At 46.5% G+C, this 27803-nt stretch overlaps 1 protein-coding gene across 4 annotated transcripts in view; it reads right to left on the bottom strand.

Annotated features, from left to right (window-relative positions):
- Positions 1 to 27803, bottom strand: part of ITGA11 (integrin subunit alpha 11) — a 149877-nt gene that overhangs the window by 39110 nt on the left and 82964 nt on the right. For all 4 annotated transcript variants that reach the window (XR_010590923.1, XM_008170512.4, XM_042856551.2 and 1 more), the window contains exons 12-19: positions 26288 to 26436; positions 22031 to 22171; positions 17531 to 17734; positions 14485 to 14615; positions 12588 to 12754; positions 8591 to 8733; positions 5591 to 5701; positions 3604 to 3689 (exon numbers count right to left, since the gene is read on the bottom strand). Coding sequence is in view for 3 of the 4 variants with exons in the window: in XM_008170512.4 (XP_008168734.2) it covers positions 3604 to 3689; positions 5591 to 5701; positions 8591 to 8733; positions 12588 to 12754; positions 14485 to 14615; positions 17531 to 17734; positions 22031 to 22171; positions 26288 to 26436 (1132 nt within the window). In the remaining variant the exon portion in view is untranslated. The remainder of the gene's footprint in view (positions 1 to 3603; positions 3690 to 5590; positions 5702 to 8590; positions 8734 to 12587; positions 12755 to 14484; positions 14616 to 17530; positions 17735 to 22030; positions 22172 to 26287; positions 26437 to 27803) is intronic.

Raw genomic sequence — 27803 nt, 5'->3', positions numbered from 1 at the left:
ACCACATCACAAGTGGCACCAACAGCTCTGTCGCATATCTGATGAATTGTAGCAAATACGAATGAAGAGAAAAGACACTTGTTGTTGCAGTTGTTCTGGAAGATGTGTTGAGACACAATGGGCCTGGCTTTGATTTTATTGCGGCCACATCACAAGCTGCACAGGTGGAAAAGAATTCACGTAGCCTCAGCAAAAAGAAAAATAAAGGAGATTTCTTGCTTGTGTTGTTACAATTTGAAAATTCTCTCTAGGAACATTGGGACACATAGACAATCATGCTAACAAAAACCATGCTGTAGACCAGAGGTTCTCAAACTGGGGTCCGTGGACCGAGGGTACTCCAGAGGGTCCGTGAGTCATGCCTCGCTCCAGGGAATCCAGAGTCATGTCTGGGGTCACCAGCACCACTGATCAACTCCTCCCCTTTCCTCCCAGTGCCTCCTTCATGCCACGGAACAGCTGTTCAGTGGCGTGCAGGAGGCGCTGGGAGGGAGGAGAAGGAGCGCGGATGGGGCATGCTCAGGGGTGGGGGTGGAGAGAGGCAGGGAAGAGGAGGGGTGGAGTGGGGGCAGGGGTGAGGCCTTGGGGGAAGGGGTGGAATGGGGGGCAGGGCCTGGGGCTGAGTACCCCCAGGGAAAATTAGAAGCTGGCTTGGGGGTCCGTGAAAAATTTTAAATCAAAATGGGAGTCCTCAGGTTACTACATTTTGAGAACGGCTGCTGCAGACTACTCCCCTAGCAACTACAGAGCATGGGTTCTGAACACAATTGCTATGGACACAAATATTCTCTACGACTCTATTTTCCCAGTGTCAATGTTTAAAATTACTCCAAGCACCAGGGCTCTTTTAGGCCCAAACATTCCTGGGAATCACAGTCACTAATTATTATATTACAGGAACCAAAATCAAACTGCAAAGAGAGCAGCTAAATATTTAGGGCTGGATCCAAAGCCCACTACTGTCAAAGGAAGATTTTCCATTGATTTTAATGGACCTTGGAGCGGGCTCTTTTTCTCCTCTTAGATAACCTTTACTAGGAAGATTTTATAAGTGACCACAGGACACTAAATGTAAACTTGTTTCTGCTGCATGCATCAAACCCATAATTGCCAAGTGGGTGACAGCAGCATTTTTGTGTGTATTTATGGACAGGTTTCCTTGAGGCTCGTCACCACAGTGTCAAACATTAGTTGTGTTGTCCATCACCAACACACTGCACATGTGTGCCCGGGATGAGGTTATCTCCTGGGTGGGGCATGCACTGGCAGACTGGGGGTAGGGGAGACAAGAGGGCTGGGGAGTGGAAGGAGGAAGGGAAGAGAAGATAATTTACTGGACTTTGCTAGGGGCTGTAAAATACAAGTAAAATCAAACAGAAAAAGTGAAAATTAATGAAATATACAAATCTCTAAAATGGAATTGCCACAGGAAGAGGTTAAGGGCAAGGCTCAGATTTTGAAAGGGACGGAGGTGCCTAAGTCCATTGATTTCCACGGAATCAATACCTTTAAAAGTCTGGCTCCAAGATTGGAGCAAAATTCCAAAAGGGGTTGATATTTCTATGGATATCAAGAGTCCAGAGTTTTATAGTTAATGATAACTGTGACGCTGGCAGACTAGGTGCCAGCTCATGCCAAAGCCTCAGGACAATTCACTTGTGTATTAATATAGATCAAAGTGATTGTCAAATGTATAAGAAGGTATTTGGCGGTTTAAACTTCATGAAAACGAACGGGATGTTGCATGCATTGTTTTCACTTAGCTGCACATGCTGATATAATGTACTAGCAAAAATTTACACTGAGTAGACCCCTGTAACGAAGTAACCCATCAAACCGGAAAGAAGCCTTGTACAATGCAAAGGAAGAGCTTTAAAAGGAAAGTGCTAAATCGTGAGCATTTGAAGGCATGTGGCCATTACGTGATGATCTGAGGTCAAAGACTCTCAATGCACTCCTCTCGCTCCACCAATCAAAGGAAGCGCCTGTGTGGGTGGTGACCCTATCAGATTGTTCTGAGAGAACGAATATAAATACAAAGGAAAATCCTTCATCTCGGGGCTGTTTGAACTCTTACAGGGAAGGGTATTGGAGGCAAAGCGGAGATCCCCAGAGACAATCTAGATACCCTGAAAAGACTTTGGGGAAACTGGCAGCTTATTACCTCTCTGCCACCTTTTGAGATTACTGTATATATATGTTACCTGCTTTAACCTCCCAATAACACTCATTTCTTTTCCCTAGCTAATAAACCTTGGATAGTTTATTATAGAATTGGCTGCAGGGTGAGATCTAGGATGCAGCCAGACCTGGGTGACGCTTGGCACTGGGGGTAACCTGGAATCGATGTGATTTTTGGAGGGAAGCATGCATCTATCGCAGAACCTCGTGTGGCTGATGGGCTAGTGGATTGGAGTGCCTGAGGGGACTGTCTGTGATGCCTTGATCTGGCTTACGGTGCCTCAGGCGTTTATATTTGTTGCTGGGTTGGTGAAAATGAAATATAAAATTCAGAGCCAATTTGGGTTTCCTACCTTATTTATGGCAGTCTGCCCTGAATAAGGCACCCACACGCTCCTAAGTCCTCCCAGACAGCGTGACAATAACCAACATTTTGGCAGAGATATTTAACCTCATGCTTCAGGGCTTCACCCATCGCTCCCTATCAGACACCAGGATGAGACCTAAGATGTGATTATTCCACATCTGTTACTGCAGGGTCCGTCCCCCTTCCTCTGAAGAGTCAGGCACTGGCCACTCTCAGAGATGTGATTCTGGACTAGATGGCCCATAGGAACACAGACTGCAAATGAGTGGGGCAAGGATAGGGTCAGACAGGAATCATGCGGGCCATTGAGGCAGAGGCCAGGACCCTTCCACCCACCATCCAGCTGCTCTGTGAAGAAATTCCTGCATTTTATGCCCTACTGCATTTTACTTTGAGAACCAGGCAGACTTGCTGGGTTTGTTAGCTCGTTATGCTAATGCTGGCAGCCAGATGCCAGCCTCTTTGGGCAGCTAGCTAGTCTGCATTTGGACACAGGCAAGCCCTTGGCAATGTGGTTAGAGTATATGATGGGAGTCCAAACAAGAGCATCACTCTCAGAACAGAAATTGAAACACGTAATGAAAATGCCTCTGAAATCCTTGCAAAGGGCAAACCAGCCCAGCCACGAGAAACAAAAACACGTTATATTTTGATAAGCCCTTTGGAAACAATGAAAACAGCAAACACAACTCTCCGCCCCCTCCAAAACCCCCAAAACAAACACCTCCTCCCTCCAAAAAACCCCAAACAAACCAGGTCTGCATGATTCATCTCCTTCTGCATGCATGCTCTTAATTATGATGCATTTCATCATTTGTTAACACGGTGTATATGTACAGCGTGTGTATGGGACATGGACCATAGATGGTTAATGTCAGGGCAAAAGCAAAGACGAAAAGAGAGAGAGAGAGAGAGAGACACACACACAAAAAATTCAGGACAAAATCCTCTGTAATGAGAAGAGCTAAACCTGTGATCTGATTTCCGCAATCCTCTGCATTTCGTGACATGATTTCCTGGTTAGCAGGACAATTTCGTTTGGATTATCTACTCACGTGGCAGTTGGAATATCATTTTTAGCATCAAGGACCAGATCAGGGACACAGTGTTCATCCTCATTGCATCCATTCCAGAAAGGCACCTGAAGGGGGAATGACAAGAGAAATCCAAGCAGCGTTTTGATGTGCACATGCACATGCGGAGAGGGATTTTCACGTACTGTGCACCCACAATGGCCATTTTTAGTCAATCAAAACCACAAACTAAATGCTTTAAAACAACAACAAAATTCATATGGCAAATAAACAATACAAGAGAGATTCTTGATCATCTGCCCATTTGAAAGGTAAAGGCGCAGAAGTATTGAGTTAAGGGATAAGCTAGCTGACCACCAAGTTTATCATTCATATTGCTTTGGTTTTGCTTTTTTAATTCCAATCTCGAGCACACATATTTCAAAACCTCAGTACAAATCATACATCCAACTTTTCAAAGATTTCCTGCTTTACGCCTAATCACACCTGGAATATATGCTCCATTCTCAGCGACCTTCCCTCTCTTTCTCTGTCTCCTTTGTTGACATTAATTAAGCTATTGCGATGATGATTTTTAAAACTCTACGGGGCAGAGTTTCAGATGCTCAGGTGGTGGAAATCAGTGTGGCTCCATCATTGACTTCAACTGGACTATGCTACTTTACACCAGGGGAGGATCTAGCCCAAAATGTTTAGAAATTATAATACTAGTGTAACATTTATACAGCATCTTTTGCTGTGAGGGACCATAAAATGCTTTACAAACTATACACAAGGGGTCACTTTGTCTCCCACAGAAGCAGCCTTCATGGTAGAACAGGTCGATGGTTTAGCAGAGTGCAGCAATGTTACACCATAGTTTAGGACAGGAAGTGACGAATACTGTACCCAGCTGGAATTACAGGAGGGTCTGGGCTAGGCAGAGTGTAGTCACTCCGGTTAGAATTTGGGGTTAGCACCCCACTTCTTGCAAACACAGCCTTGGGTTCCTCAGTGAAATGGAAGGCATGTGTATGGGAAACCCCCTGACCCATAAGTCTTTGCTACCTGGCAAAGAGCTAGAATTAGATCTCCATAGGGTAATATGAGAACGTAAGAGCCCTCGGGCTGCTCTAATCAGATTGGCTGTGCAATAGGGGAGCATAACGTTATTGTTCTCTTTTGAGTTGATTTTCTATTCTTTGCAGAGCTGCCTGGCTCCAGGGGGTGGTTTTTACATATGCCACTGGTGCACGGTCCCTTGGGAAACTGGAGAACAGGGACAGCGAAGACCGTTCCTATGACACCCCCTTTACGGCCGTGCCCCCTCCTCCCCTTCTGCCAGGGGGCTGGTTTCTGGCACTGGAGATGATGGAATTGTTCCTGCCGGCTTTGCACTAATCCCCCCGGCACCCGGGGAATTTCCCAGTGACAGTCGCTGTGAACGTGCTGGACCACGGGAATCCAGCCCCTTATGGTTAACCATTGACAATTTTGCTTCTCCTGTCAAAGCCAGGGGACAAGGTTTTAAAACCACTGGCTCTGATGTGACTGAGGGTAAGGCTTTACGTGATACCAATAACATGGATTCTCATATGTGTCATGGTTCACAGAGAAACAAATAACCAATATGCATTGTGCAGGTAGGAGATCACTGAGATTTACCGGAGCAGACATGCTCCAGCAGTTGAGAGTCAGAAGACCTGGCTGATGGTGTGAATGTCTACACTTCGAGTTGGGGGTGTGATTTGTAGCGGGAGGAGACATCCCCGGGCTAGAACCGAGAGTAGCCAGCTCAAAGTATAGACAAACCCTGTGTGACCTGGGGCTACTCACGCAGCCTCTCCATGCCTCAGTTTCCTCATGTATAAAATGGTGAGACTATACCGTAGCCACCTCCATAAAGAGCTTTGAGATCCTTGGGTGAAAGGTGCTATAGATAATTAGTGTAGACCATTGCTCAGACTGGTTCTGCAGTGGGCTATCCCATGCCGAGTACTTTCCTCCAAGCGCAATGACCATTACGTACAGAGACTTTAAATGCAGTTGGCCAGCCATCATCCATCATGGGACCATAGTCAGGGTTCTCCAGACCATATTCGACTGAAAATGTCACAGGCTTCACATAGTCTGCTGTGTCCTAGAGGCAGAGAAAATAAGAACATAAGAACGGCCAGACTGGGTCAGACCAATGGTCCATCTAGCCCAGTATGCTGTCTCTGATAGTGGCCAATGCCAGATGCTTCAGAGGGAATGAATAGAAGAGGGTAATTTTGAGTGATCCATCCCTTGTCATTCAGTTCCAGTTTCTGGCAGTCAGAGGTTCAGAGACACCTTGAGTATGCAGTTGTGTCCCTGACCATCATGGCTAATTATTTTTTGAACCTTCACAACATCCCCTGGCAATGAGTTCCACAGGTTGACTGTGTGTTGTGTGAAGATATACTTCCTTTTGTTTGTTGTAAACTTGCTGCCTATTAATTTCATTGGGTGACCCCTGGTTCTTGTATTATGCAAAGGGGTATATAACACTTTCCCATTCACTTTCTCCACACCATTCAGGATTTTATAGGCCTCAATCATATTCCTCTTACTCAGTTCTTTTCTAAAATGAACAGTCCCGGTCTTTTAAATCTCTCCTCATATGGAAGTTGTTCTATATCCCTAATCATTTTCGTTGTCCTTGTCTGCACCGTTTCCAATTCTATTATATCTTTTTGCGATGGGGCGACCAGAACTGCACTCAGTATTCAAGGTGTGGGCAATGGCTCTATAGAGTGGCATTATGATATTTTCTGTTTTATTATTTACCCCCTTCCTAATAGTTCCTAACATTCTGTTAGCTTTTTTGATTGCCACTGCATGCTGAGTTGATGATTTTGGGGAACTACCCATGATGACTTCAAGATCTCTTTCTTGAGTGGTAACAGCTAATTTAGACCCCATCATTTTGTATATATAGTTGGGATTATTTTTTCCAATGTGCATTACTTTGCATTTATCAACATTGAGGTACTTAACAAAATATTTGCTATTAGTTTTTGTGTTCTTAGCTAGTTGGTCTTCAAACTCTTTTGGGGCCTGTTTTATTTCACTTTTACACTGGACTTGCCAGGGTTTATGCTCCTTTCTATTTTCCTCACTAGGATTTGACTTCCAATTTTTAAAAAGATGTCTTTTTGTCTCTATCTGACTCTTCTTCTCTGCTCTTTACCATGGTGGCACTTTTTCAGCCTCCTTACTGTTTTTTTTTTTTATTTGGAGTACACATTTAATTTGAGCCAGTCTGTTTAAATGGTCTCCATGCAGTTTGAAGGCATGTCACCCTTGTGACTGTTCCTGTTAATTTCCATTTAATTAGCTTCCTCATTTTTGTGTAGTTCCCCTTTTTGAAGTGAAATGCTGCTGTGCTGGGTTTCTTTGGCATTCCCCCCCCCATAAGGATGTTAAATGTAATTACGTTATGGTCATTATTACTAAGTGATTCAGTTATATTCACTCTTAGACCAGATCCTGTGTTCCATTTAGGACTAAATCAAGAATTGCCTCTTCCCTTATGGGTTCCAGGACAAGTTGCTCCAAGAAGCAGTCATTTCATATGTCTAGAAATTTTATCTCTGCATCCCTTCCTGAGGTGACATATATAACCAGTCAATATGAGGACAGTTGAAATCCCCCATTATTATTGGGCTTTCTGCTTGTGTAGCCTCTCTAATACATCATTAAAAACGGGTAGATGTTTTCCGCAGGAATAGTTGGGTGCAATGAAAACATAAACCGAAACATGGTGGAACAATTTTTTACAAAGTAAATGTATCACAGTTTAACACCCTTTGCATTTGTCTTCTTTCATCTTACAACTAAAGGACAACAAACACAGCCTCTGACTGCTCTGAGATTGCATGCGTGCCTCCTGACCTATACAAATAAAATGTGAGGGGTGTGTGTAGAAGTGCAAGGGGTACTTAGGAGTGCAGAACATCTGCTTTGAAACAGTCGATCATCACAAAGAGTGATTGTTTATACCACGCCAGATTCCCAAACTGTAACAACTGCGTATAGAAAGACATAATGGCTGCCCTTGACTGAGTCTTAATGAACCAGAAACAAAGGTGCAGATGTTTAATATGGGTGTGTGTGGGGGTGGGGTGTGTCTTTTGAACATCTGGCTCTAGAAAATAGTGCCAGAGAGAAACTTACGAGCAGAAATGAATGCAAATCACTAACTCAGATTCAAACTTCAGACGCAAACTTTCCCAAATTTCACAGAAGTTTGCGTCTGGGGATTTGGCCTGGCTAGCTGTGAATTTCAGCTCCAGATCACGATCCAAATTTTCCCCAAATCTGGGGGTGTTTGGATCCAGGCTTCTGTTCAGATCTATCTCCACTTATGAGTAATTGCCCATCATTTAGGTTGATCAATTTGATCGTATTTCTTTCTTGGCTGGGCTCTGCTACGCAGAAGCTTTAATTGGCTTCTAACCCAAGAGCAAGAGGAGTCTACTGGTAGGAGAAATGCACCAAGTGAAGAAGTCTGGGAAGGAAAATGAAAACATTTGGTCCTGAATCAAAGTCACTGCGTGTGTTTGTACTGAGTTCAGAACCATTTGGACTGGTCCTCAAACGTGAGCAATGCAGCCCGGTACGAATTCCGTAGATTACAGCACTGACATGATAAAAGGCGTTTAGAAAAAAATAACTGGGGATTGGGAGGAGTTCAGGTCCCCGGCTGGCTCACATTGCAGACCGAGCAGCTCACTCAGAGCGGATTTCATCCTTAACCACATCAAACCCAGCAATAATAAATCCGGACTTGGAGATAACGCTTAACCCGGTTTCCAGCCATGTGATGTACTCGAGGCACTTCCGCTTGGCTTACGTGCCTGCTTCCTGATGTGTTTCTGTTTTGCATGGAGATCTTTGCCAAGCCGAATTCTTTTACCTGGCCTGATCTAAATCCCGCTCAGTCTCTCCACTGACTACAAAAGGAGTTGAAGGAGTCTCCAAGTTTGGTGCCATCTATACTTACCAAGACGTGAAAATTTAGCTTGTCGCAGTGTTCTTGTCCTGCAGACAATGTGACCAGCCTATGAGTGTGCCGGTCGCTATTTTCATCCAGATGAGCCCGTGGCGTGTACCTTCGCTCGTCAATGGTTGCATTGTATTTTAATCCTGAAAAGGGAAATATTTGATTCTGATTTCTTTCTACTGTTACATTTTTATGTGGCAAAGTCTCCGCTCCGCTCCATCCTTTCCTAGAGCACAAATCAACATTCTCCTACCAGAATAAAATTAATATCTGTGAATTGTCAATGCATGGACTCAAAATGCCATCAGCAGAGCTTATCGAAGCCCCCTTTTAAAAACAAGATGCTAATTCAGAGATCTGAAGGCAACTTTTGGTTGTTGCCACTTTGTCCTTTTAAGAAGCTGGCCAAACCGCAGGTCACGTAAGGCAGGGGGTTCTCAACATATTTCTCTCCGAGGCTCCCCCAACATGCTATAAAAACTCCACGGCCCACCTGTGCCACAACAACTGGTTTTCTGCATATAAAAGCCAGGGCTGACGTCAAGGGGTAGCAAGCAGGGCCATTGCCTGGGGCCCCATGCCACAGGGGCTATGCCGAAGCTACATTGCCCAGGCTTCAGCTTCAGCCCTGGGTGGCGGGGCTCAGGGCCCTGGGCTTCAGCCCCAATCAGTGGGGCTTTGGCTTTCTACCCTGGGCCCCAGCGAGTCTAATGCTGGCCCTGCTTGACGGATGCCCTGAATCCTGCTCGCGGCCCCCCAGGGGGCCCCGGACCTCTGATTGAGAACCAGTGTTGTAAGGTATAAACAGACAGCCCTCACATTGTACTGTGTCAGCACCTATGGAACCTTGTCCATTGTGACAGCCAGCTGGTGCCCGGAATTATTTGTTTATGTATGTTTCTGCCTTACGCTGTAGCATGCACCCTCTACAAGCCTTGGAGCTCAGCTCCTATACAACCGAATCACCACAACGTCTTTACAATTAACACCTTGATAGGGGCGGAAGGAAACTCCACTGAAAGCACAAAGGCAGCGCCATCAATCATGCCAACCCAGCCAAAGAATAGAGGATAAAGATGAGATTGACACCTAGGTGCAGGCTTTGTTAGGCTGGCTAGCAGAGGAAGTAAATTCCAGAGTGGTGAGTCATGAACAGTCTCCCCGAATTAAAATCTAGGGGGTGTAAGCAGAAGATGAAAGAGAGGTAGCTTCTAAAGCAGCCTAGACCCAGGCTAGAGTACGAAGGGTTGAAGAAATCAAAGTTAATCCCAGGAATAGCACTGGAAACCAGACTACATATCTAATATGCTCCACGTGACTCATATATCAAGCAGACAAGCAGCTGGATTCTGCACCAGCTGATGCTCTCAAGAGCAGCCCCCTGTAGTGCACACTTCAGGAATCCAATCTGTAGGTTACAAAATGGATAACTGTGGTGAGGTCAGAGGGGAAAGGTCATGACCTTCTGGCCAAACGCAGAAGAAAAAGGAACTTGCGGACACCAGCAATACCTGAGAACCTGGGAGTCAGGGATTTGGGATTCTGGAGCCACTTTAGGCTTTTTAACAGACATTTTAGAAGTATTTACATTCGTGTTTCAACAATCCACCATATAAATGGGTCATTTCAGGACACGGATTAACAATGCACAGGCTGTTTAAACATTTGTCTGATATCTATCCACACTGTACTGGTTCTGAAAGTACCCTTTCTGCTTTGCAGGTCATCCCTTACATATGTAACAAGAGAGCATTTTTCTTCTTAAATGTTGCTGTACATTCCCCCCCTTCCCCACACCACGACAAAACCCCCAACAGCCTGTGAGTGCGGTGCTAGGACCTAATACCTGCTAGTGCAAAGCTAAACATAGATGGAAGATCTAAAGTCTAAGACATTCAGAATTCAGTTTCTTCTCTTGTTTCCTTTGGCCCTCAGCAGCACTGTACTCCTGAGAGATAACCCTCTGCATCTCCTCTCCCTTCTAACACATTTCTGTGTCACCCTCTTCTGCAAGCTCGAAAATGACAGGGTGAGTTACACACAGAATTTCAGCCTTGATCATTATAGGGGAAAATCCTGGCCCCGGTGAAATCAGTGGGAATTTTGCCATTGCTTTCACTGGGGACATGATTTCACTCATAACACAAGCCCCTGTCATAGCATTTTACTATACATTGTTGGGGGGGTTATTATAGGCCACGCTGTTTTTGCTTCCTCCTTGTTCTAGCTGAGTCATGGGCATCCTGTGTGTTGACTCCAGGTCAGAGCAGCGTGCAGTGTTTTAAAGCCAAGCAGGATCAACTGGCTCATAAAGGCTCTTTGTGATATTAGCCAAGTATGTAGGCATATGGCCCACAGATGTACTGTGTGGATGCAAGACCAAGGCGGCAAACTCCCACACACAGACTGTACGAGAATTGTGACAATTCCCACAGCCCATGGTTGGGAGGGCTCCCTTTGTAAGCCAGGATGTCCCAGAACAGAGCAGTAGCCAGCGTGAGAGACTGAACGCTGCAGCCTCGTCGGCCTTGCTTCTGGATCTTTACAAAGCTCAGAGCAGAGGTCAGTCCTGAAGGAATTTGACTACCCTCAGAACGAGCGCTGGGTGGACTGTGCTGTGCATGGCCCTGCCGCGCGGTTGGCCCATCTCCTTTCAGGGGGGCTGGGGTCCCTCTGCTCCCTCTACATCACAATCCCTAGAACCGCGGCACATTTTCCAATCGAGGGTTATTTTCTTTAATAAAACTTGCACAGCGATTCACTGTTGCTCCAGCTTGCGTTTTCTGCTCGACGGTGAGAGCTGGCCGTGCTAATCGCCCTGAGGACTGGAATCATTTTTATGAACGCAGTGTAGCAGATCGAGCACTCCCCGGCACGGCGCCTCCTGGTGGTTACCTCGGGAATTAGCTCAATTCCAGCTCTTGGAGTGCCCTCTGCTGGCCGGTCTCTCACCTGCCTCAGGCCCCTGTGTCCCTCCCGGACCCCGGTGCCTTTTACCTCGGGGTTCTGCCCCAGTAGTATCCCTCGGCTCTAGGTCTCCCCTCCCAGAGGAACCCCCAACCCTCTACACCCACCTTGCCTCAGTGGCTACTGCCAGTCACCCTCTAGCCCCCGTTCTCTGGGGCAGACTGCAGTCTGTCATGGCCACTCATCACAGGCAAAGGGGTGGGACCAGCTGCCTCTGCCTATCCCCGGGCTACACCTCTGCAGCCCCAGTATCTGCTTAGGCCTTACCCAAGGCCTCAGCCTGGGGAGTTGCCAGGCTGGAGCTCCCCAGCGCCTTTTGCCTTTCCCCAGCCCTGCTCTGCGTCAGGTACCCTGCTCCCAGGCAGCCAGGCCCTTCCTACTCCAAGGCTGGAGTGAGACTGACCCAGCTCCTCCCTTAGCCCTTTTATCAGGGCCTGTAGTGGCCTGATGAGGTGTGGGCCTCTCCCCAATCAGCTTACCCCACTCCTGGGAGAAAAGGTATCTGCCCCGCTACACACAGGGACCTACACGGGTTTGCGTGGACTGTCGGTAACAAGAGCCTCTTTGGTCACCTAATGTTCTGATTTCCACCATTTTCTAATGGCAGAGCTTGGACTTTGCAAGTCCCTGCACAGGGCAGAGAAGGAACTGCAAGACTTTGCACTCCAGTGGAGGGGTGAGCAGAGGTTACACACAGACGCTAATAGGGGGACGTACTAGGTGCAGCCCCCTGCACTGAGTAGCGGTAGATCTAAAGGGCCTGGCACATCTCCTCCATTACTTGCCAGTGTGCAGGTTGAAAAGGGGTGGGGCCTGGGTCGAGAATGGGTCATGTCAGATGAGGCTAAGCACATGTGTTTAGTGCTACCCTGCACCTAACAAGCTCTTAGCTCATTTTCCCCTTCCGCCTCCACTCCTGCTAATAGACAGGGACAGCTTGGCAGTGCTCTTACCAATGCAGGTAAAGACAAATGAAAAGGTCGATTCTCACAAGAGCAATGGCGAAATCAGAGCGGGAGCCTTCGCTTACCCACACTTGCCGTCTGAAAATGAGTCGAGAGGAAGACTGGAGTGAAGCAGACGAATGCAGACATGCAGGTGGCATCCTTCCCATTTCGCTTGCAGTCTTTGTTAAAGATGTTGATTTTGGATGGTTCAAACCGAATGCTGGCATTGACCTGGACAACACTGCGGGACCTAGGGTGGGAACAAGTACACGAATTATACCGCAGGGCTGTGGCTCGTCTTTGGACACCTAAACGGGTGTCTATACATAGGTTTTGCAGGGCTCTCCCTGGAGTAAGATGTGAAGCATCCCATCCAGAGGCAGATTAAGGTTTCGTGGGGCCCTTGAAGAGGATCAAGTGATGAACTAGAACCGGGATAGGAGGAGAAGTGACCAGGAGCACAGCAAGGAATGAGAGCGCTACGCAGGGCTGTGTCACATGGGTCAGGTGTACTCGCAGGACACCTGGCTAAGCATGGCCTCAGGTGACGACATACGTGGCTCAGACCGTAGGCCGCTATTGTACAATGATCAGTCTTCAACTGGGATTCGGGAGAGGAAATAACTGCAGACTAGTAGGTGAAGGATAACACTAACGAACGTACAGCCAAGTTCTCCTCTGTAATCCCATTGGCTTCTATGGAGTTGCATGCTCAGAACTGAGAGGAGAATTTGGTCCTCTGCAAGTGGGTAGCGCTTTTCAGGACAGATCTCCAGGTTGTATAAATTTGGTGTAGCTCCACTGAGCTATGCTAATTTACGTCAGCTGAGAGTCTGTCCTCCTGCCTTCAAGGTGCTTTCCAAACATTAATTAATGCTTTGATGTATTAATTTATGAATTAAATAAAACCAAGAGAGCTTTGGAAACAACATGAAGTTTGGTTTTTGGTTGAAACTCCTGGGGAATTAATTATGAAATTCAGTGATGTTTTGACACCTTTTCATGCACAGCTACATTTCCAATACCATTCTACAGAAACGATCCAGAACCCTGCTGCTTCTCAGGATATGTAGGCTTGGAAGAATTAGATCTTTACTGGTAAGTGTTGATTTCACTGTACACACACACAAACCAACAAAATCTTTCCATCAATAATAACTGAAATTTACAGATAAGCAAAGTGAGCAAAATGCAGCTTGAGAACTTACTAAAATTTGATTGAAGTATGTTTCCTTTGTATATTTTGATATGTGATATTGACAATTTGTGGTTTAATGATTATAAAGCTTTAACTTTTTGAATCCTAATGATTACTGTCATTGAATAATTATTGTCTGACCCTCCTCTATAATTTCCCGCCACTGTGAAAATTTACTGGGAATGGTTGAGCCATTACAAACATTGAATCTATCTCCCCTTGTAAGTATTCTCACACTTGTTATCTAACTGTCTGTCTGTACTCGGCTAGCTTGATTATCACTTCAAAAGTTTTTTTTCTCTTAATTAATTGGCCTCTCAGAGGTGGTAAGACAACTCCCACCTGTTTATGCTCTCTGTATGTGTGTATATATATCTCCTCAATATATGTTCCATTCTATATGCATCCGAAGAAGTGGGCTGTAGTCCACGAAAGCTTATGCTCTAATAAATTTGTTAGTCTCTAAGGTGCCACAAGTCCTCCTGTTCTTCTTTTTTAGTAAAAAAAATGCTGACAACCCATAATTTTGCACAACTATAATACATTTGAATTGATAAAAATACAAAAAATAAATAAATACAGATATCTGTCAAAATCACACACACACAAAATCTAATTCTCCAAGCCTAAGTATATTGGATCATTATTGTAGAATACTGCAGGGCTTTTTAAGGGTATAAAATCGGTCATATTTTTGGAGAATCAGTTGTTCCCTTAAATGACAACATATTTCAATGAACTTTGGTGAGAGGGCAGTTACAAAACCCGGAGACATAACCTACCATAAGAGCACAGCACTTCCAAGGGAGCCAATTGCTAGGTCTATGAGGCCATCTTCATTTAGATCTAGTTGTCCATGGATACTGCATCCAAAATACATCAGGCCTGGAAGAAGGTCTACGGCTGCTATTCTCTGAAATGCACAAAAAGAAATCCACTCTCATTTCTAGCATGAGTAGTCTATTACTATTATTATTATTTTATGCTCTTGTGCCTTGTGACTCATGAGACAAGCCGGCGTTTCCCTCTCCGTCTGTCTAATGCCACGTTTCTTGACATCCATACAACATATCCAGACCACTTCAGTCTTCTTTCTCGAATCATTGTCTCTGCACTCTGTTGGCCAGTCCTTTGTAACACGTCACCATTGGTTACTTTGTCCCACCAGCGGACACCAAGTATTCTTCACAGATATCTCTGGTGGAATGTGTTAAGTTTCCTGAATTGAGTAGTGTAATACCATCTGAATGGAGTCTTCTGCATCCAGTCCTCATTTCGCTCACTCCAACAATACTAATATTGAATGAGTCATTTCTCTGACTTCTTGATTCAGTTTCCCAGTGGTTCTTGCATTCCAGTACCCTATTCTAGCTTGGGTTTTATCCTTTAACAAGGATCTCTTGTTTCAGGCGATGAACTCCCTTGTGGGTTTGGTGCACCACCTTCAGACCTCCATTCAGACTCATTTGTTGGGAATCTAGCATGAATGGCAGTGTGTAAAGGTGAAAGTATGTTTGTGAGCATGAACGTGTGTGTGAAAACATAAGTGTGAGCACATGTATGCATTTGTATGTGGGAACATGCACGAACATGTGTGTGGGTGCATGAGTGTGAGTATATGTGCATGAAGATGGGCATACGTGGGTGCGAATGCACATAAATTCACTTGCCGGTGCACAAGCCTGTGCCTATGTCAGTCAGGCCTTAGTCTCTAACACACAGGGCTCATGGCTCTACAAAACATGCTCCCTGCTTGCTTTCTGACAAGTCAGTGGATCTAGAAATTAAAGTTTGATCTTGTGGAGTAATCATGCTTACGTGTTATGTTCAGCCCAGATCACTGAACTAACCACCGGCTTTAGAGCGTTCAGAGCTACGTGAGTCACTTTCAAATGACTGAAGGAAAAGAAATTTACATAATTTGTTGGGAAAACAGTACATTTGCTTTTGAGCGGTATCACTCTCAGAACTTCCCACTAAAAATAGTTTAAGTGGGCGGCTGTGCCATTTTCCTAGCTCTTGACGATGGTTCTGCTGAGGATTTGAAGAACAGGTTGGAGGTTTTTAACGAACAAGTTAAACACCTGTCAGAGATGGTCTAGGTCTACTTGAATCCTGTCTCAGTGCAGGGGGATGGACCAGATGATCTCTTGAGGTCCCTTCCCCTGACATTTCTATGATTCTGTTTCATTTACAAAACCAGCCCCACTGTATGAAGCTCTAAAACCCCCATTCCTTTTCGATACATCTTTCGTATCTCGTGCGTTTCAGCATGGAAATGTGAAGGAAATATCTTGGCACCAGTTTTACAGTCACATTATGGGACCATTAAACAGCGAGTGTGAAATCCTGGCCCACTGAAGTCAATGCCAAAACTCCCTTTGACTTCAATGGGGCCAGGATGTCACCTCCGGATTTTGTCATTGGAGACAGATTTTATACTGGAGCCTGCGAAGCAACATTGAGAAGAACAATCTGGGCAAAAGAAGATTCTCTGATTAATTAGTGACGCATGGAAAGAACAAGTTCACTTCCAAACACAGAAAATACTGGATAGCTAGGCAAACGCATTACAAGTGCTAATAGACATAGCAGATGTTCGGAGATGCGATAGTTCATGTTCTTGATTATGGCAGCTTCTGAAAAGTAATCTTGCCATTGACCTCTGATGTACTTTACCTTGCTGAATAATTCACTGGCTGTGCCTGCACTACACACCAATGTCGGCATCATGTGCAGTATGTGTAGCCACACATCGCAGTGAAAAGCAAGCTGCGTCCACACTGTGATGTTAGTGATAGACTCTGGCAGGGGGGAAGCAGTGCAGAAAGCCGTCAGCAGCTCTCCAATGTCAGAGCCTTTCCCTGTGGCGAGGAAAAGCTCTGGCAGGGGGGAAGTAGTGGGGAAACTCTTATGCCAGAGCCTTTCCCCACTGCCGGAGTCTTTTCCTTCGGTGGGGAAAGACTCCAGTAGCAGCGAGGCAGCGGGACACTGCACTGGTAAAAATAGCAGTGTAGCCGGGAAGGCACGGCTTGAGTGAGCAGAGGGCAGTGCAGGGTATGTGCTCAGGTATACGCTCACCTTGCCTCACCATCTACACTGCTATACCAGTGCGAGGGGCGCTACGCACGTATGTGCACTACACACCACCAAATGAAGCTTGCAGTGTAGACACACATTAAATGTAGTGGGGAGAATTCCATTTTAATCCTCTCACTGATTTCTGGTAACACAATAAGAACATAAGAATGGCCACACTGGGTCAGACCAAAGGTCCATCTAGAGCAGTATCCTGTCTTCCAACAGTGACCAATGCCAGGTTCCCCAGAGGGAATGAACAGAACAGGGAATTATCAAATGATCCATCCCCTGTCGCCCATTCCCTGCTTCTGGTAAAGAGAGGCTAGGGACACCATCCTTGCCCATGATATGGCATCAGGAGTAGATCTTGCCCAGGATAGGTTGACCAAGGGAGGATATGACACTACTATCTCTTGCCACGTCTCACTTTCAGGAACACGAAAAATGTTAGCCCTCTCCTGTTGGTAAAGTCTCCATGGGAGACTCAAGGGTGAAATAAATGGATATGGAAAAAATGGGTAGTCAGAGATGAATTGAGATCACTCCTGGCTTGTGAACATCTGAGGCACTATTACCTCAGAAATGATGTCATATTTCCACAAACTATTCCAAACTGTATTTTTCCCCTTTTCAGGGCCTGATTCTCATTTACACTAAATATACCACGCTAAGGGGCCCTAAAGTGGGAGAAAATTACAATTCTTGGAATTCGCTGGTGGGGAAACCATGGGACAAGGGAAACCATACCTGCTTATACATCTTCAGGAGGTTTTCTTTGAAGCCATGGAAGATATATATTGCTCCTTGGTGGTCATCTTCCAAAGGAGCACCAATGACAACATCGTTGTAGGAGTCTTGATTCAGATCACGGACAGAGGCGATGCAAGAGCCAAATCTAGAATTCTGGTAGCTCTGCAAATCTTTCAGAGCTCCGTTGAAAACAAACCGGTCCTTCAAAGGGGAAAGAGAAACAGCAATGAAGATGAAGGAATAAAAAAATCCCAAATCATGCGACAACCAATCAACCAACTCCCTAAAACCCCACAGAACAAACAACTCCCCTGCCCCAAACCTAAATAGTGACTGTACTCCAAAAAGAGAGACGAGCCACAAATTCCATGACTAAGGGCTTTGCTATTGCTATTGACTTCATGTGGAAGGACAGAGAGCAGTATAAAAGCCTTAGGTAGATAGAAAGAATGGTTCAGTGGTTAGAGCAGTAGCCCAAGACTTGGGAGACGTATGTTCAATTTTCTGCTCTACCACAGACTTTCTATGTGACCTTGGACAAGTCACTTTGCCGCCTTGTGCCTCAGTTCCCCATCTGTTAAATGGGCATAATAGCAGGAGTGGTGTGAGGTGAAAAGATAGTAATGGGGGGGCCATGTACATACCTAAGCTAGGAGAGAAAGAAAGTGCCATAGAGATTGCTGCCCATTGTAACTAAGAACACCAAGCATTACAGACTCCTGGCCAGAACAGAGAATCAGGACCCCTGGATTCTTTTTCTGGCCCAACCAAACATTGGCTCTATCATCTTGGTAAGCCACTTAGATTCTTTCTACCTCAGCCTACTGGTCTGTAAAAAAGATCACGTACCTTCCTCATAGGGGTGTTGTAAAGTTTAATTCATTAATATCTGTCTGGTGCTTTGAGATCTTTAGGTGGAAGGGATCTGGACATACAAATATTATTCTGTATCTATACGGCTGTAAGATTTGCTCATCTTGAGGCAAACTCTGCACCCTGTTCTGCTGTGGGAGGGACGCAGTATTTCAGAAGCATGGGCATGTGCTCACCCACTGTGTACAGCAGAGCCCTGCCTGCTAGGGGCTCATTTCAGCCCTGTGCACTGTATTTTTGGGGGGACAGGGTGGGGCTGGGGATTCCACAGCTGGGCAGATCCCTGGATATTGCAGCCTGTGAGGCTGGGGCGGAACATGTCAGCAGAGGCCAGCTCCAGCTCTGAACGTTTTTGCATTTTATTGCAAATTCAAAACAGGTGCTGTGGTCATCAAGTTTCGGAATGACAACGAGCCCATTTCAAGCAAAACGGCACTGTGAACACAAGCAGCGTTGCCAAATTGCTGATTTCATGAACGTTCCCCCAAAATAAAAAAACCAAGGGCACGAAACCAAGTCAAGAAAATTGTGTGAATATTTCGGCTGAAATTTCCCCGGCAATTTCACAGAGCCTCACTTGTCAGATTAATTCTGTTTATTCACTCGGCATTATTACTATTATTTCAGTTTTAGGCACCCATTGCTGTGGCCGCTAGCGACGCAGTTTGCATTAAAAAAGGAAATCAACTGGCCATATTGCACAAACCTTTATCAAACAACCCGACCTAACCTGCCACGTCTCAACCCAGAGCCAAGGAAACATGGGTCCAACAGGTGAGCCTTGAATGGGGTCTTGAAACCCAACTACTTCAGGCATTTGCTGGAGAGTGAGAGGGACCCTCCCATCGGTAACGCCCAATCTCCAATTTTCAAGAGTTAAAATCTAGGGACAGTGCCTCTGTTTATAGTCTTCACGGAGCAGGAAGTGCACAACATGTTTTTTTGGGAGGCAAGGGCATTTGTTACAAAATATTCCTAACCAATTATTTACTGGCTTCCTTAGGTCACAAAGCAAAAGCAAACTGAGACCAAAAGGAGTTTTTCAAGTGTTGTTTTCAAACGTAACATTCCTCTTGGAGGTGACCTGAAGTCACCACGCATACGCGACACTTACTGCTAATCCTACTTTGCGTTTATGGAAATAATGCAACATTTGCTACTGTGTGTCTCTGAACAGAAATCATCAGCTTTCATGCTAAAAGGTATATCTCTCTTCCTTAACAGCGCTTCCCTGTTTACTCTACTCAAGTCAGTACTCAGTGCCAATGTGGGAGATCTAATTTTATCATTGCATTGTCAATAAAAACCAGACTGAGCTTACGGCTTTTTTCAGCGCTGCCAAGATTTAAAATCTCGTGAAAGCTACAAGGATGTCCAAGAAAGAGGAGGAGAAGAAGGAGAAGGAGAAGGAATGGCTCTTCCTGTCTACAGAGACTATTTTTGGTCATTACCTCAGAGAGTTTGGAATCCTAGAGGAAATCATAACAGAGGTAGTGCAATCTGCAAACAATTTCCCAAACAAGGAAGACAGCATAATTCTGAAATGTTATTAGAGGAGCCTTTCCCACAACGAATCAACAAGGAACCAGCAAATGCCACCGCGAAGGCTCACACTGATGTCTTTTTTTTCCTTTCTCATTCAATTACATGCTTGAATAATTGGCTAAAAGGTTTGCTTGAGATTGTGAAACACCCATTGCTACAGGCAAAGTTCTACAACCAAAGACACACGTGGAAAAGCAGCACACTGCCTCTGAGATGCTAAGCGTCCCCAGAGGATGTTGAGTGCCCTCAACGACCAGCATCGGGGCATTTATATTTTCCTCTCAGGCACCTAGTACCAGGTGATACCAGAGCCTAGAAGCTCTGACCCAGCACCAACCACTTCCTTATTAATGATGAGAAGGCACAGTCCCTTCCCCCTAGCCCACACCATTGCAATCTTTGAGCATGTCCCGCACTTTACAGACTCAGGCTAAGACAGAACAGGCTCTTATGGAAAATCCCATAACATTTAAAAGGTTCTACAGAAACAAAATGGGATTTCAGTCTAGCAACACGGAGTCTGTACAGAATACGATCCTTTCTCTAGCTGGTTGGAACCCTTGTTACCATCTGAACAATCCTATGGCTTCCACTGCAGGCATATCATTTTCTGTTAAAATCCATAGGATGATTTAAAAGAAGAAAAGAAAACTTTTCATTCTTTATTGGATTCTGTAGGGCTTTTTCATAAGGGCAGGGCAGCAACCTTCAAGAGGCATCAGGACTCTGGGAACGGGAAAATGCTGACAAGGCAGAAGAAATGCCGTTCATGTTCCATGGGACCATCCTTGAGGCACTGGGAGCAGGAGATGGTCTGGCTAGAAGACCCTGGTGCCCCAGGGGCCTGATACAAAATCCACTGGAGAAATGGGATTCTTTCCCTGGATTAAAATGGGGTTTCGATCAGGACCCAGAAGCCCATCCCTAGAGTGTGAGCTGGACAAAGGGGCCAGTAGCCAGAAGACGTTTTCCCAAAGGGAAAGGTAATCCAACTTCTAGAATTGCCTTCCCCAAGGTCTGTGAATATGTTTGGAACAAGAGTGGTTGAAAGGGACCCTGAGACAATGCAGCTGCACTTTAGTACGGTCTAGATTCCCTTCGCTGGCATCAGAAAACCAGGATGGTTTATAAACAAGGAAAAGAGGCAAACTCGCTCAAAGTCTAGTAGCAGCCACAGCTGGGAAGGGCTTCCAAGTTCTGTGTCTCCTTTGAATTGTGACAAAAGATGCCAGGTGATCTTTGAAGGCAACTTGGCTGTACTTCTGGACAAGCCAGATGTGTATGTGCCATGGCCCTGCATCCAGCCTGGGATACCCACTTGGTATTTTTGGTAAGACTGCTGAATGGGACACCATGTGCAGTGTGCCACCTACTTTGAGGGCCCAATCCACCTCTTCTTTCATCCATCTGAGCAGAGCAGGTGCCCTCGGATGTTCATCTGGCCAAGCAGAGCTGCACCTTGTCTGTCTGTCTCTCGGGACTGAAAAAGCACCTCTGTCCAGCAGAGCAGAGAGGACACCTTTGCCTGTCTTAGGGTACGTGTAGGTATATCTACACAGCACTTGGGTAAAGAGCTCAGGTAGACATAACCGCACTAGCTCTGATTGAACTAGTGCACTAAAAACAGCAGCGTAGCCATGGTGGATGGGCTAGCCACCTGACTACAGTCCCGTCCGTGCTCCTAGGAAGGTACTCGGGTGGCTAGCCCGAGCCACCAGCCATGCTGACAGTTACGCTGCTAGATTCAGCGGGCTAACTCCATCAAAGCTAGTGCATGTATCTCGACCTGAGCTGGAAATTACAACTCCACTTCAGTGTGGATGGACCCAGAGTGTCCAAGCAGAGCATGATGGGAGTGTTTCCCTTGCCGGCATGCTTTCATTCTCCCACAGGAGCTGCTGCATTGTCCCCTGGAAGACGCCGGACGCTGTCTGTACTCACACCCCGGCAGAGTGCTCAGAGCAGGGTGAGGACCATGTCAGAGGGTAGCCAAGTTTGAGGAAGAGGAATTGACGTGCAGGCTATTCCAAAGCCTCTTCTGGGGCAGGAGCAAAGATGGAACAACCACAGCTTAATTACCTCTTTCAGAACGTAGACGTACACCTTCCCCCTCTCTCTGCCTTCGCTGAAGTACATGGGGGCACCGACCAACAAAATATCTGTCATCCCGTCTCCATTAATGTCGATGGAATTTATTTCACTTCCATAGTAGGAGCCAATCTGAAAGAGATGGAAAGGAGAAAATGGTTGGAATGTAAATGAGAACACCACGTATTTCGACACGTCCCCGTATTTGTAAGGAATTGAATACCTCAGGGATGACACCCTTGGAGTGAGTGGAATTTCCAGTCTTCTGAACGGAGACACGTTAACTTATTGTCTAGACAGATCTCCGGGAAAAGAATTTGAATGCTAAAAGATTAATGATCAGACTCTTTTCCTTTCTCTGGCATTGTTGAGTTCTCTTAGTGTCACATTTTCCCGTTGAACTAGGTTTTGAAGGAGAGATTGTTTAAATGTAGGTACACGCGTGTATATTTCAGCTGAAGGGTTCCTTCCAAGCCTATGGTGGCTTCATTCTTCTGCCCTGCAGAATTCCCTCCCTGTGCGGACTGTATATGCTGGGCAATCGCCCCAGTTCTATTAGACACCCCTTCGCCGTTTCTTCCTCAAGCTACTTTGAATGAATCAGTCCTTTACTCTCAAAGGGAGACCGTATGGGCTCTACAGACCCCAACCTGAACCAGGGCATGGAATAGAGCACTCCTGGGCCAGCGAGGACCCACCCTGAGCAGGTGCAGGGCATGCACCAGGTGGAGGAATAATTGAAAAGGACACAGGTAGCCGAGGAAAGGGGGCGGGGTGGGGGGGAAGGAAAGGGGGCACTAGGAAAAAAGACTGATACTGGGAGCTGGGATAGGAGTGGCTACAGCTTTGTTAAGGCTGCTCTAGCAGGAGGGATCTTTCCACCCACACTTTGGGAGCTGAAAGCCCTAAAAGAGATTCCTTTGAACAGGACATTATCAAGTGGAGTCTTCTAAGCCAGCGACCAAGCCCCAAACAGAAGAGCGCCAGTCTGGTAGGAAGTGACGCAGGGGCAAGCGTCACTTGGGGTAGATCTATAGCTGGTCTGGACACTTTGTCAAACCCCTAGGGCCCTGGCTTGGGACGTGGCGGAGTGGGTGGGCCTGGGTCCCCCACCTTGTCCCCCTGCTCCTCTATAGCAGTGGAACCCCAAGGGGAGGGAGAGGAGCACTCAAGTGGGATCGAGGCCTGCTGCACACGCCTGGGCTGGGGCCCCCTCCGGGACGCCTAGGCTAGCAGAAATGGGTGCCAGACCACCAGGTCAGCTGGTCATCGACTGTCCTGCTACATCATATAACTAGGGATGGATCAAAACTCTGAGTCCAATTCCCCCCACGAAACTTTGGGAAAGCTTGTATCCCGATGGGAACGTTACAGTTTAGACATGTCTCTATATGGACCACAACACAGAGAACTGATATCGGCAATATTCTGGAATTCTGGGTTTGCGCAGCAGTACCATTGATAACACTCTTGACTTCTGCCCGGTTGCCAGAGATCGGACTGAATTTTTTTTTTTTGGAGACGATTAACAGCAGCTTATGCGTAACTAATCTATGTGAGCAGAACCAGCCTGGCCAGTTTTCTGCTTCTGGGCAAAATTCACACAGGGTGAAGCTCGCCCTGTACAGCATAAAGGCCTTTCAAAATCCGTCTTCAGTGGAACTTGATGCCTGATACTGGCCCTTTGCAGAGTGGTGAATTTCACCCCCAGTATGGAAGGTTCACCCATCCCAGCAGGCCAAGGAGGCTGGGTAGGGAACAAAGGTTGATGAATTTCCAGGCCCTGTGTTGGAATAAGAGGACAGACAGACGACAGAAGGTGGTGCAGATTTATTCAAGGGAGCTGCTTTTAGCGTGATCCTGAGGCGAGAACGTGCTCTAAGTCAGAGCCAAAGCTGCGGCATTAGATGTGGCATGAGTGCAGAGGCGTAAGATAAAAGAAGAAGGTTATTTGGAGGAGAAGGAGGTTGCGAGGCTATTTCGCTGTGTCTACGTGGGGATAAAAAACCCGCAGCTGGCCCGGGTCATCTGACTCAGGCTCGGGGTGGTGGGGGAGGAGGATCTGGGTCTGAAAAATTGCTGTGTAGGTGTTCAGGCTCAGGCTGAACCCTGAGGTCTGGGACCCTGCAAGGGTGGAAGGTCCCAGAGCTCGGGCTCCAGCCTGAGCCCGAATGTCTACATAGCATTTTTAGCCCCACAAGCTCGAGGCAGCTGACCTGGGCCTGCCATGGCCGCGCCGCGGGGCTTTTGTGCCTGCGTAGACATCCCCATTGTGTAACCGTCATTGGGCGAGTGAAGCCAGGTCTGACACTCGACCCAACGGCATCTGTCTGTCTGTCTGTCCTGCGATAATTTTAGAATGCTGCACCCGATCAATTCCAAAATTTCAGGGAACGTTCTAGGCCCCAGTGATCCGAACCCTACTGACTCTAGGGGAAAACCAGAAGGAGGAAAATGGGGCCACGGATCCCCTGGAATCTGGTCGGCGGAACTAGTAGCGTCAACTGCCTCTGCAATGTCTATAGTTCAGAAAACCCTTTGATGGCGGCTATTATCACTTTCCAGCACAACAGTAATCCCCTTCTCAGCTCTGCCCCCCCATCCCCCCCCAAAGACTTCAACATGTTGGCACCTTGCAAGACTTAGCTCCCAGACAGAAAGAAAGGTGAGGGGAAGGGAGAGGGCACCGGAGCGCACACAGGGTGGTGGGAAGAATGGGGGAAGTGGGGAGGGGGGCACTCAGACCCGTAGCATGAGGAAGGGGGTGGGTGAGGGTGTAGGGAGTCCCTGAAGTAGAGGGGGATGGGAGGGTGGCACACAGAGCACTTGTGGGGGAGGGGAACGGAGGGAGGCAAGAAGCCCCTGGTGTGCGCAGTGAGCTTCGGGTGACCAGATGTCCTGATTTTATCGGGACAGTCCAGATATTTGGGGCTTTTTCTTATATAGGCGCCTATTACCCCCCACCCTGTCCCGATTTTTCACACTTGCTGTCTGCTATCACCCTAAATGAGCTTGGTCTACAGATGCAACACAGGGTGCAACCTTCTAGTAAGTTTTATGCACAGAATAAGTTTTTTTCCATATTCTACTGCACTTGCTGGTGGGTGGGGTGTGTGTACGTGTACACCACTGCCCTCTGCTGGATAGGTGCCAGCCTGCAGAACAGTGTATCAAAGGCCTTGGGTTTGGAACAACTAAAAGTAAACCCCTCCTTTTGCTCACACCTGCCTGAAATAGGAAGACCTGAGTTCTATCCCTGCTACAGCTGTGAAAATCAGCGTTGCCAGCACAGTGAGAGCCATGAAATCCCTAGCTGGTGATGGATTTGTTAAAATATCTAGCTTTCATTTCAACATAACAGAGAAGTAATCTGCACAGGGAGGGAGACAAAGACCACAGCGAGAGCACCCAAATCTGTTTCTCCGGAATTCATGGATGGAACCGGAAGCTACCAATATTGCTCAACTAAACATTGGTAGGTTTCCACTGAGTGGAGTGGGGAAACGAGCAAATCTCCTGATCAGAAACGTAAAACATTCAGAATAAAATGTAGTGGTTACAGGGGTTTTTAAACCACAACATGTGTTACAAAACCTTTGGGCCAGACCTGCAGCTGATGTAAACGGGTGTAATTCTACTGAGGTCAATGGAGCCCATTTACATCAGATGAAGATCTGACCTTTTGTCCGTCAGGTCAGATAGATGAGAAATATACCTAGGATCCGAGGACTAATGATAACAGCCATATACGCAGGGCCGGCTCTACTGTTTTTGCCGCCCCAAGCAGCGCGCCAAATTGCCACCGCAGACGGCGGGGACAGTCCATGTGCCGTTAGGGCGGCACGCGCGTTTCCACGGCGGCAGCAATTCGGCGGCAGCTTCTGTCTTCAGCCGGAAGACTGAAGCCGCCGAATTGCTATCACCATGGAAACGCACGTGCCACCCTAATGGCACATGGACTGCCCCCGCCGTCCGCGTTGGCAATTTGGCGCGCTGCTTGGGGCGGCAAAAACACATGGACTGCCGCCCCTTGCAGATTGCCGCCCCAAGCACCTGCTTGGAATGCTGGTGCCTGGAGCCGGCCCTGCATATACAGTAGTGCATTCAATCAAGCCTATTTCAGAAGTCTGCCCCAGTAGTGCATTCAATCAAGCCTATTTCAGAAGTCTGCCCCAGTAGTGCATTCAATCAAGCCTATTTCAGAAGTCTGCCCCATAGATCTGTACCATGCATCTCCTTAGGTTTTACCTGTTCTCCTTTCAAAGACTGGTGAATAGTTAGGTTTCTGTTGCTGTGCATTGTAAAAATAATTGCTTTCCCAGTGTGGTTGAACCTGGGAGCTCCCGCTACATAAATCCTTCCATGCTTTGGAGACATCACTGAGGTGACGGTGTAACCTACAAGACATGGAAAGACAAGGTGAGCACAACCTGGAAATGAAGCTCCAAGAAGCACCAACATGGGACTGACCTCTCAGGCTGAATACTGTCCCGAATAGATGTAACAAATGACACAGACAAATCTGGATACCAGAAACCTGCTAAATCAATTGCACATTGTGTTTTCTAGCTGGAAAATAAGTGTCCTGATTAGATTTTTCCCATTTGGCTCTGAATAGACAGATGGAATAATAGATTCCCAGGCCAGAAGGGACCATTGTGATCATGTAGTCTGACCTCCTGTGTAACACAGGCCAGACAACTCCCCGCAAATAGTTCCTAGAGCAGATCTTGTAGAAAAACATCCCATCTTGATTTTAAAAATTGCCAGGGATGGGGAATCCACCACGGCCCTTGGTAAAATTGTTCCAATGGTTAATTATTCTCACTGTTAAAAAGTTATGCCGGATTTCCAGTCTGAATCTGTCCACATCCGTGCTTATCATTTCATTGCTCACTCCACTCTTTGAATCTCTTCCTTTATTGCAACATTGTTGGCTGACCATCTGGTTTTGATTCATTTCAGGCTGCTAACCCAACTCCAGCTGCCTCCCAGATAGCAAACTGGAAACCAAGAGTTCTCAAAAAGATAAAGTCATTCAAACAAACCTGACAACTTTAACCTTATGTTTTGAAGTGCCCAGAATTTATTGCTCAGGTCCCTTCATTCCATCTCCTGGATCATTCAGATTACTACTAGAATTTGCAAGGTTTGGTGCTGCTAGCCAATCGAATGCAGAATAATATTGCAGTAGCAGGTAAGTCCATTACATTTCCTGAGAGCCGTCTTACTTCACGGTTTATATAAAATTATACAAACCATAACACTGTATTTGGATACAAAACATTGATGCATGATTCCACGCAGCTGCGTGTGGTGCTGTGTCAGGCATCCTCCGAGCAGAGCACAAACCAGGTCTGAGAAGACTGCACAAGTGTAAAAGAGTTGACTGATATTTGATGCCAAACTAATGGGTGCTATAAAAAGTTGTGACTCCACGGAGAACGTTAGATTCATGAACACTTTAGTAAATAATCCTGCACCTATGCCCTGAAAACTCCAGGAGGTCAGTGACTGCTGTTAAATACGGATGTGTCCTGTATACAAATGGAGAACCTGAAACCAGGCAAAGGTGCTGAATTATATCCCCCTGAATGATCCGGCTGGATCCCAGCGATTGGCTTTACTTTAGCCACAGAATCTTTAGCTCTTGTTCTAAGCTAATCTACTGCGTGAGCCAGGAAGGCAGGGTTAGATTTCGCTAATGAAATTGGTCCCACTTTATATTCAGGGTACATTTATCGATAGTTTACAAAGGGGTTAG

Source organism: Chrysemys picta, chromosome 10, assembly GCF_011386835.1.
Source record: "Chrysemys picta bellii isolate R12L10 chromosome 10, ASM1138683v2, whole genome shotgun sequence".
In the NCBI taxonomy this organism is placed as follows: Eukaryota; Metazoa; Chordata; order Testudines; family Emydidae; genus Chrysemys; species Chrysemys picta.
The sequence above is the reverse complement of the archived record's forward strand: the minus strand, read 5'-3'. Positions and strand labels throughout refer to the sequence as shown.